We start from the raw sequence: 9,754 nt of genomic DNA, 5'->3' as shown, positions 1-9,754 counted from the left end.
TGTTGAGATGCATACGGCCGCGCGCTCACGAAATTCGTCGGCCGCGCGCGACTGTCGCGAGCCTCAGCGGCGCCATACATTTTCATATGTTGACTATTGTCGCGCGCGGCCGACGACTGTCGTAAGCGCGCGGCTGTCGTAGCCGCTATCCTCGGAATTCTACCTTCATAGGTTGATTATTGTCGCGCGCGGCCGACGACTGTCGTGCGCGCGGCTGTCGTAGCCGCTATCCACGGAATTCTACCTTAAGAGTGTTTGTCTCGAAATGTATTTGCATTTTTTTTCAATAAACGGTCTTCAAGTACGTAATCATAATCACAGATCATTTTGCAATTGCTACAAGAAACTCAAAACTTTCGTGCAGCTTGCTCGCAGTTTCGCGTGCTGAAGCAAAATGTTTACTTGGAAAAGTCGGTAAAGAGCGAATCCCACAGAGGGTTAATCTGTTCTTTGTAAAGGAATATCGAATATTGATGATTACTTCGAAATCTACGAAGATGCATTGTTGTATTTTTCCTTTAATTTTTAGATCAATATTAATCAATCATTTCTTGCTTTGCGACTTCGATCCAATCTTTCATAAACAACAGAGATAAGGTTAGAATGATAAGTATTTTTACGCCTTTTCATCATAATTTGTAATATATGTAATCTGATGATCATGAAAAGACAAATCTTGTGACGATTACGCTATAACGTACGATTACGTTACTTTTATTATTCCAGTATTTTATAATTAGGACTGTCGTTAACGTAATATGTAAAAACCAAAATTTTGATAAGCACTGAGTCAAGCAGCTAAATGATGCAACCTACCGCAAGATTGTGCACTGATCTCAAAAACTCTACTTACACAATTTTCTTACGTGAACATAAAACATAGATAAAATATTTATTTTTATCAATAACCGAGGACGTACCCTTCCACTGATCACTGGCTGAAACTCCTACACCCAATGAACTTGTATCACGATAACTGTATCAATGCGAGAACTGACTCAATGTATAAAACTGACGAAGGCTATCGTCCGCCGCATTTCATTCTCGGACATCGACCAATAGAGACCTACGCTAACAATTTATTTATTAATTTACCAATTAATCAAGTGCAGTGATGGCTCCTATTAACGCGAATGACTTAAATGACGCCAAGGCTTTCGTGCCGGCGAAGAAAGTTCTGCCTGAAGTTGAAACGGATGTTGCCAATGGAAACGGAAATGGGAACTCACCTAAAGGGTATGTACCGACGCTAAGATTATCGTGTTTACAAATACTCAATTGTCGTGTTGGAATAGCTGCTATATTATCTTCTAGTATTTATCAAAGAAATATTGAATGCTTCATCTGTCTACTAGTTTTGTTAAATATATTTCCTAATTGAGTACGTACATACCTACTTGTACACCAATATCTACAAAAAAACTTTCACTTGATTTAATATTCTAGTGTACCTGTCCAACATCAATCTTGCGAAACCGTTATAATAATTTACAAAGCAATTGCCAGCCAATTAATTTAATTAAATAATTATATGCTCCTTTCACCATCTTTAAATCAAACTCTAACCGTCTTCTATTCAGTAAAAATTCTAGATAGATCTATTGTTTGTTATGCTTTTACGTTTCATGATCCAATAGACTTTAACGAAGGTTAAACGATAAATTAAAGAATCATAACAATCAATCGCTGTGTACAGAAACTTCTTCATCCTTGAAAATTATATTCGTGCAATCAATTACTTACGAACAGACTCATTGAACGTGTAGGCAGTAGGCATATGTACTTACAAGTTTAACTATAATTCTACGACAATTACCTTAGTATTGTTGTGAACATATTTTCATGAAATTGGGCTTTAGTCACACACCTGAAGGAAAATAATGGGGAAATAACCCGAGTAATGACCTACTATGAGTCAATATTTTATTGACTAACCATTAGCAAAAAGTACTTAGTGGAAAAGTACCTGTGGTTGTCTTTGATAAACTAAATTTAATAAACGTTATACGTACTCTACTTACGCATAAAGGCCCGCACCGACTTCGCAAAAATGTGGTCTTGTAAAAATAGTATGAATTGTAATTAACCGGCTTTTTTCCTCAACGAAATAGCCCGGTAATGACTACAATCATGTATGATCGCCGACACGAAGCCGGGAGAGATGCAGATTGCAATTACATGCAATTGGACAAGCGTGCGGAAACTCTAACACACTGGTGATGAGTGTTCTTGTTACACATTCTTGAGGCAAAACTGGATTGTCCATCTCGTAAAATTCCATACAACCTTCTGACGTGATAATATATTCAAAGACTAAATATACAACATGATTTACAAACGGATTCCAAAAGTATTTTTATTGAAGGGGCGTGTCAAGTAATCTTGAAATAATCTTGACTGATAGTGGTTTAGATAAAGCGACGAGTAAACATATCCAGGAGTTTGATAACAGTTTTAAAACTAAACGCAAAATTAAAAATATTTCGTAAGATATGATATTGAATATTCATTGATCCTTTAAAGAAGAGTTCTTAAATATATAATTTAACGTGGGTACATAATTACCCATAACTAAGACAGTAGTAGGGCATATAGGTAGGCAGTGTTATCAAATCCATATCCTTTTAAGGAAATTCCACTGTAAGAAACAGATGCCAGAGGTTGTACAAGCGACGACGTGGAAACGATTTAGGAATTTGTATGACGCAGATTCATTGCCCTTAAAAGAATAAATAACATTCATGATAATTATATGGAGGACGTTCAGATTAAAATAACCCGAAGAAAAATGGTACATTTTTATCAAGTTTTGAAGTTATAAATAAAATTCTATAAATAACCCGACCGAGACTGGCATTATTGCTGATGCATTATGACGTAAAAGTTAATCTCATCTTATTAGGGAGTAAAGTTCCTTTCGTTTATGAACTCTAAGCCAAGTGCATCAATTTATGTGGCGTATCAGTACAGGAGACATTGACGCATCGAGTTCATATAAATTAGGCCGTGTCACAATGCAACTGACCAACGCTTTCAACGAAGCTGCCATGATCAGCAATTGATTTTCATAAAGCTCTGACGATGTAGGAAGCTTCTGATTTACGTTACGAATATGGCATTGATGCTCTATTGAAGGATAGGATTACTGCTATTGGATCTCTTTCAGATTGAGCGGGAGGCAGTACTTATGTATTTAGTTAGTGAAGGTTGTCTTTTACACAAACTTGATGTTCTTTTTATTGTTTCAGATACTCCTACGAAACTCTACTAGAAATAGCAAACTTTTGCTGTCGCGTATCTGTGAAGCCGCACATCGGCATTATTTGCGGCTCTGGGATGGGTTCGTATTGGAAAGAGGGTATATATTAATTCACGCTAATTTTTCTTACGAAGTTATGCAAAGAGAAACTTATCGACCAAAAGACTGGGTTCGACATGGTTCTAAAACATAGTTATTTACTAGAATGGCTGGGAAAAGGGAGATGATGATGCACAGTTACGATCATTTGACTTGGTGGTGGTTTTAAATATTACACAATAAAACATCTTCACTTTGCATAGCTTCGTCCTGCACATGTAATGAGTCAGACTGGCACATTTATCTTAGCAATATGCACCTCAACCGAATATTTACGCTATTTTGTTACCCTAGTAACACCGCAGTGTTATCTGCTTTTATCGACACCTGTATATACCTGTAGTTGACAATTGTGTTCGATAAGCTAAGCTATTCATGTCAGACATAACGGATCTGTGCAATCAAAAGTGAGCAGACTAACTCATTGCACAATAGAAAAATTCTGATGACTGTTCTGAATAGACACACAATTACACTGTATGTGTATTTGTTCTACAGGTTCCTTGGCTGAAACTATCACGGATGCTGAATCTATCTCATACGAGGACATTCCCAACTTCCCTGTGAGCACAGTCGAGGGTCACCGTGGACAACTGGTCTTCGGAAAGATCAGCGGTATCCCCGTCGTAGCCATGCAGGGACGCTTCCACTACTATGAAGGATACCCACTATGGAAGGTAGATAACACTATAAATTATATATGCCATTATTTCCTTATAATAGGCATATCATAACTTGACTTGACTTTAAAGCACAAATAGCCCATTTCGTTTACCTTTATAATTATAACAATTTAAAAAGTACCTAACATAACCTTCTGAAGTATTTGAATGATTACGGAAACAGATCATAGTTTCTCTTCAGTAGTATTAATTAGAATTGTCTAGGATAAATAGGCTCAACATGAGCTTACAATGTAACAGAATCAACAACATTGTTTTTCCCTATTAGATTAAGCAGATAACAATGATGTAACCGCCTAATGTCTTACGATCTTTACGTTCTTAACTACGCGTATATAAATAAACATTTCTGTAATCTACGGAAAATTCTCGTCGTCGACTTACCCATATCTGGATGTGGCTGATGCAAAGCGCTCGCGACCCCAGCGGGGGTTATCTCTTGTTATGAGCATTACAATGGAGAGTAACGGACACGGCGAGATAATATACTTCCAATATCAGACGCTCTCGTTCTTTTAGTGATCGTTTTATAAATATGTCACATAACTTAAAATACAGTTAAGAAAACGAAAATAATGATGATAAGTAGTAGGAGTGTAAGCCTAGATAAACGCACAAGATTGTATAAAGTAAAACTAGATTTTTGCATACGTAACCACCAGTAATGATGATAACAACACAATAACACATCGTTAGTCACTGAAGATATCTAGTTATTACCTAAATTAACGTTCATGGACATCCAGAATTTATTTTTTGTGGCTCTTGACGTGCCTATCCTATCTTTAGGCCAGCGTAGGCTCAATAAGTAGAAATGACCGTTCTTAAATACAGAAAATTGTTTAGGATAATTTATATAGGTATACTAAGCACCTATTAGCAGCAGTGGTTTTCTATTAATGTGATCCTTGTTTCAAAACGCTAATCAAACCCAAAACATAATCATTTCCTTAATAGGAAATATAAATCTTCTTCTTTAACTTATTATTAATTACATTGCAGTGCGGTTAATGTTAAAACGGTCAATGCTTTTACCGAAAACTTAGCTGCTTCGTAAGTGTAAAATACAATGAATTTGGTAAATCCCGCTCTTTTCCCAAGAAGAAATTGACTACTTAAAAGTTAATAAACAAATGACTAAACAAATACCCGTCACGTGCTACACGCTAATTTCAGATTAGGTAGGTACGTAAAACTGATAAGTAATGTTTTGGGAATTCTGCTTTCAGGTTGTTGCTTGACGGCTAAATGTTATCAATTTAATTCAAGACAATTTGAATATGATTTATACGCTAAAACACAGTATTCTTTGCAAAAGGATATTTATTAGCTCGATTTCTTGACTCGTAGATTCAGAAAATCACAGAACAAACTTCACAATTAATTTCCTAAACATAATTATAAAATATATATATTTTTTATAATAATTAAGAATAATTAATTATATAATCATCATTAAAACAATATTTATTGACCACATTTACAAAGAGCGATTCCATTTATTTAATTTAGAACTAACTGAATGTCTATGCCTCAGGTCTATGATTACTTAAAAAATATAAAGACTACAACCTACTTACGAAATCCTTTTCGAATTTCAGTGTTGTCTGCCAGTACGTGTGATGAAGCTCATTGGTATCAAAGCGCTGATTGCCACCAACGCGGCTGGAGGGCTAAATCCTTCATACAAGATTGGTGACATCATGATCGTGAAGGATCACATCAACATGATGGGTTTCGCCGGTAACAATCCTCTGCACGGGCCCAATGACGAGAGGTTCGGCCCTCGCTTCCCACCCATGAGCAAAGCTTACAACTACGAATATAGAAAAGTAGCAAAAGAGGTAAGTCTTATGGCTATTCTTTAGATTTACATGTTCATCAGAGTGCCAATGACGGGCAACCATTAGAGGTCTGCAAAAATGAAACAATGAAAGACAATACAATACAATTTGTAATGCAATTTAGATCACAAACTGTTTTGTTTTATTGCTAATTTTACTACAGAACTAAGTCCATATATAAAGATTTATTCTATTAAATAATAATTATGTGTATCTTGAGGGAGTTATCTCTCTATAGGATATATCATTGTCACGGGGGTCTTAGTGTCAGATAACACGAGTTACACATTCTCTTGCACGTGAGTTTTAATCTTTAGCTTCTGACCTATGAAGTGCGTCTTAAAGGCAAAATGCAAGTTAAGATCTGAGATTATATTTATTACGACTTCCTTTGTTACCCTTAAAATGTTTTGTGAATGCGCACTGTGGTTTCATTAACATAACTAGAGCCAAGGTTATCAGGGGTCACCAGTACGATTTACAACTTGACGCACGACAAAATATCAGCTGCGTAGTGTTTTGCTTGATGCCTACCTTAATGTTTGTTTCCTTAGTTCAAATAAAGCCCTCTTCTTAATTATAAATACTAGATACCTACATTTAGTATTAAATCAAGTCGCAGGGTTTGATTTACTACCAATTTCTACGGATAAGATTAAATAGCACGTGAGGATAGAAAAATACGTTTATGACATTTTAGTCATTGTAAGATTACAGTACCTTAGTAAATAAATACTAAATTCACTAGACGATAACACAAGCCATTACCAGATAACACGTAGTTTCAGTGTCACGAAACTAAAACGTGGTACCTGAGATTACTTTGGATATTTATACGTAGGTACTTACCTAGATTAAAACTGGTTATGGATTATCCAACTTCATAATAGCGGTATTGAAATCCCTTCTATTAAATAACAAGTCTATTTGTTTTCGATGAAGGGTTTTGTTTCATTTGTAGGAAGGTTTCAATCAAGAATACTGTTATTGAACTAAGTAAGCAGGCCTTTTGTGATATCTTAGTAGCAGAAATATATAAATCTGTACAATTGGTTAAAACTGAAAAGTTGATTTGTAGTTAGGCGGCCTTCTGTAAAACGTCTGGGACTGTAGATTAAGAGCCAGAGACAGACCTCCCAATTTACTTCAGCCTACCCCTGAAGGATGGGTGCATGAACAAAGTTTTAGACTTATGTACTTAAATTTAGAATTATTAGAAGTCTCTGGTCGCTTAAGAAATTTAGACGGACTCTATATACCTACACAGCTGTAAAATTGACTTTACACTAAATTGACTTTACACTAAATTGACTTTGGAATCTTAAGGCCGGTTTACACTTTGCGAAGTGTGAAGTGATAAGTGTTAAGCGTTAACTTTACGCGATAAGTCTCAAGTGTTAAGTAGTCTTTTCCATCTCCGTTTACACATGTTTAGGAAGAAGCTCATAGTGGTACTGTGCGTTGTGCATAGTGTCTCTAGAAATGGAAGATGAACAGCGCCTAATATTGAGACAAATAATTAAGGAGATTGTATCTGTTGTGGTATCTGATATAGAAAATGAACTCAATTTTGAAATCGGGAATTCCCATCGCTTCACTCAGTTTCAATAGGGCCGCATCTCAACTGTTTGTTTTAAATTCTGCGCACTTAACATTGTATAGGCATTCAAACTTTGTGTATTCTTGAATTTAAAAATTAAATTAAATTAACGAATTATAAAGTATGTTGTTCCGTCCACTTCATTTTCGCTTTGAACTTGACACTGCGCACTTAACACACACGTATTTACACACTGATTAGTACAGGCAAATTGCGAGAGAGGTAGTAGAAAAGTTGAGAGGGGTAGTCACTTAACAACAAAAATACCTTGATTCTATTCACTGCACTAATCAATAAGTACTAATCGCACGTATCACTTAACACTAATCACTTTACGCTTCCGTTCACACCTTGATTACTAAACACCTGCACTAATCACCTGCAGTGTTAACTTAACAAAGTGTAAACCGGGCATTATTTACAGATCGCGAAAGAGTTGAACATCGACAATATAGTGAGAGAGGGAGTATACACCTGCCTCGGAGGACCCAACTTCGAAACCGTTGCTGAACTGAACATGTTGAAGATGGTCGGAGTCGACGCTGTTGGCATGTCCACCGTTCACGAGGTACAAAGCACATTTATATGAATCTTAAAAGTATTTTTCGTACAAAATTTCTTCAGTTCATATCAATCAAGAAATCAATTGGTCACAGTTTACTCGGAGCTTTTGCGATCACGTTTCCATGCACATACCTATCTATGTTATAATTCCTATTTGATCGTTGTTGTTGGAAATCCACTCCAGCATTTCATACATAAGTATCTTAATAGAAAGAAGTCAAAATTAGAAACCAGTCAACTTACAAATAAACTTCTTTCCAGGTTATCACAGCAAGGCATTGCGATTTGAACGTGTTCGCGCTATCCCTCATCACCAACGAATGTGTGACGAGTTACGACAATGATGACGAGGCGAACCACGAAGAGGTCCTAGACGTAGGTCGCATGCGGCAGGACATCTTGCGCCAATTCGTCAGCAAGCTCGTCGAAAGGTTCGCACAGATCGAAGCCAAGAACCCTGAACATCAACAGCATACCCACTGAACTTCATAGATACTCTACCTACACTCATGATGCGAACTCAGGTCTTTGATGAACTTACCCTCAGGAGTTGTTATTGTGAATAATTGATGTAGAGTAAAATTTTCATTATTAGGTTATAGGTATATGCGAGGTTCTCACGAATGTTTGACATTTGATTTATTCGACTATTCGATTTTGCTAACAAAATACGCGTAACGCGCCATGCAACTTTACAATGTCGCCTGCCGCGTGCGCCGCTTTGCATTCATCATACCACTGTGCATTTTTAGATCTTTTTATTTTCAATTATAATGTAGTCGTCCAAATTTTTACTTTTTATATTTATAAATGTAGACGTTAAATTACGTTTAGATAGGCCAATTTATAAATATTCACGTATAACTATTAAGATGTTATAGTTGTTTCTAAGTTTTATATGATTGTTGTGTACCTAGATATAAATTACTCATAAGTAGGTAAGGATGCCTATTATGAGACAGGCGCTTAATATGAGATAGCAAGGTATAAGTCAAACTATTCACGTCAGTCATTTGGGCGCTAGTGTCGCGCGATCAGCACAGAAACACCACTAAACGTCTGCCAGTGTGCCGGCCACCGGCGATCGAAGTACGTGTGCGTGTAGTTTTACATTTTCGTAAAACAAAATATTTTTCGTCAAATGTTTACAAGGTATGTAACAACTTTACTTTTACGCAAAAAGCTCTTAATATATATTTGGTTTGTACCTTATATGATCCATTTTAAGATGTAAATGCAATTTCATTGTGTTTCTTTTAAAACAAAAAAAGGCATCCATTTTGTAAAATTGTTGCTTTCCTAATATGAGATATGCTGGGGTTCCTAAAATGAGATATCTCATATTGTGGTACTCAAAAAGAGCAATTATTATAAGTAGGGTTGAACCCTATATTTTTTGTTTTAGATGCCTCCCATCAAAAGGAAGACATGGGACCATAATGCCATGATGCAAGGTGTGAATGCAGTTCGAAGAAACGAAATGGGTTACTTAAGAGCTGCAAAACAATTTAGTGTTCCTAAGGGTACCCTTGAGCTATGTAAAAAGATGTCCGTGCAGAAGATCTTGTCCAGGATAGCAGTGGGGATGAGTATGATGCTGAATGTCCCTACTGCAGCGAAACTTTTCACAAAATACAAGAGGAGAAAAATGGGCTAAGTGTCAAGGTTGTTTTAAATGGGCTCATGAGGAATGTGGAGAAATAGC

At 36.3% G+C, this 9,754-nt stretch overlaps 1 protein-coding gene across 2 annotated transcripts; it reads left to right on the top strand.

Moving 5' to 3' along the window:
- Positions 1 to 945: 945 nt before the first annotated feature.
- Positions 946 to 8,986, top strand: LOC135117483 (purine nucleoside phosphorylase-like). 2 transcript variants are annotated; one of them, XM_064036820.1, is made up of 6 exons: positions 946 to 1,236; positions 3,249 to 3,358; positions 3,857 to 4,035; positions 5,643 to 5,885; positions 7,910 to 8,053; positions 8,311 to 8,986. In XM_064036820.1, the coding sequence occupies exons 1-6, from the start codon at positions 1,115 to 1,117 to the stop codon at positions 8,530 to 8,532; spliced, it is 1,020 nt and encodes a 339-aa protein (XP_063892890.1). In that variant the 5' UTR covers positions 946 to 1,114; the 3' UTR covers positions 8,533 to 8,986. The 2 variants fall into 2 exon arrangements, with proteins under 2 accessions (XP_063892890.1, XP_063892891.1); XM_064036821.1 differs by having other exon boundaries at positions 947 to 1,236; positions 3,249 to 3,340.
- The last annotated feature ends 768 nt before the right edge of the window (positions 8,987 to 9,754 follow it).

Source organism: Helicoverpa armigera, chromosome 11, assembly GCF_030705265.1.
Source record: "Helicoverpa armigera isolate CAAS_96S chromosome 11, ASM3070526v1, whole genome shotgun sequence".
Classification (NCBI taxonomy): domain Eukaryota; kingdom Metazoa; phylum Arthropoda; class Insecta; order Lepidoptera; family Noctuidae; genus Helicoverpa; species Helicoverpa armigera.
The sequence above is the reverse complement of the archived record's forward strand: the minus strand, read 5'-3'. Positions and strand labels throughout refer to the sequence as shown.

Excerpts from the sequence above, each read along its gene's own strand:
- LOC135117483 (XM_064036820.1), top strand. The coding sequence starts at position 1,115 with ATGGCTCCTATTAACGCGAATGACTTAAATGACGCCAAGGCTTTCGTG. Across the intron at positions 3,359-3,856 it reads GGGTTCGTATTGGAAAGAGG|GTTCCTTGGCTGAAACTATC; the intron begins GTATATATTAAT and ends TTTGTTCTACAG. Across the intron at positions 5,886-7,909 it reads ATAGAAAAGTAGCAAAAGAG|ATCGCGAAAGAGTTGAACAT; the intron begins GTAAGTCTTATG and ends CATTATTTACAG.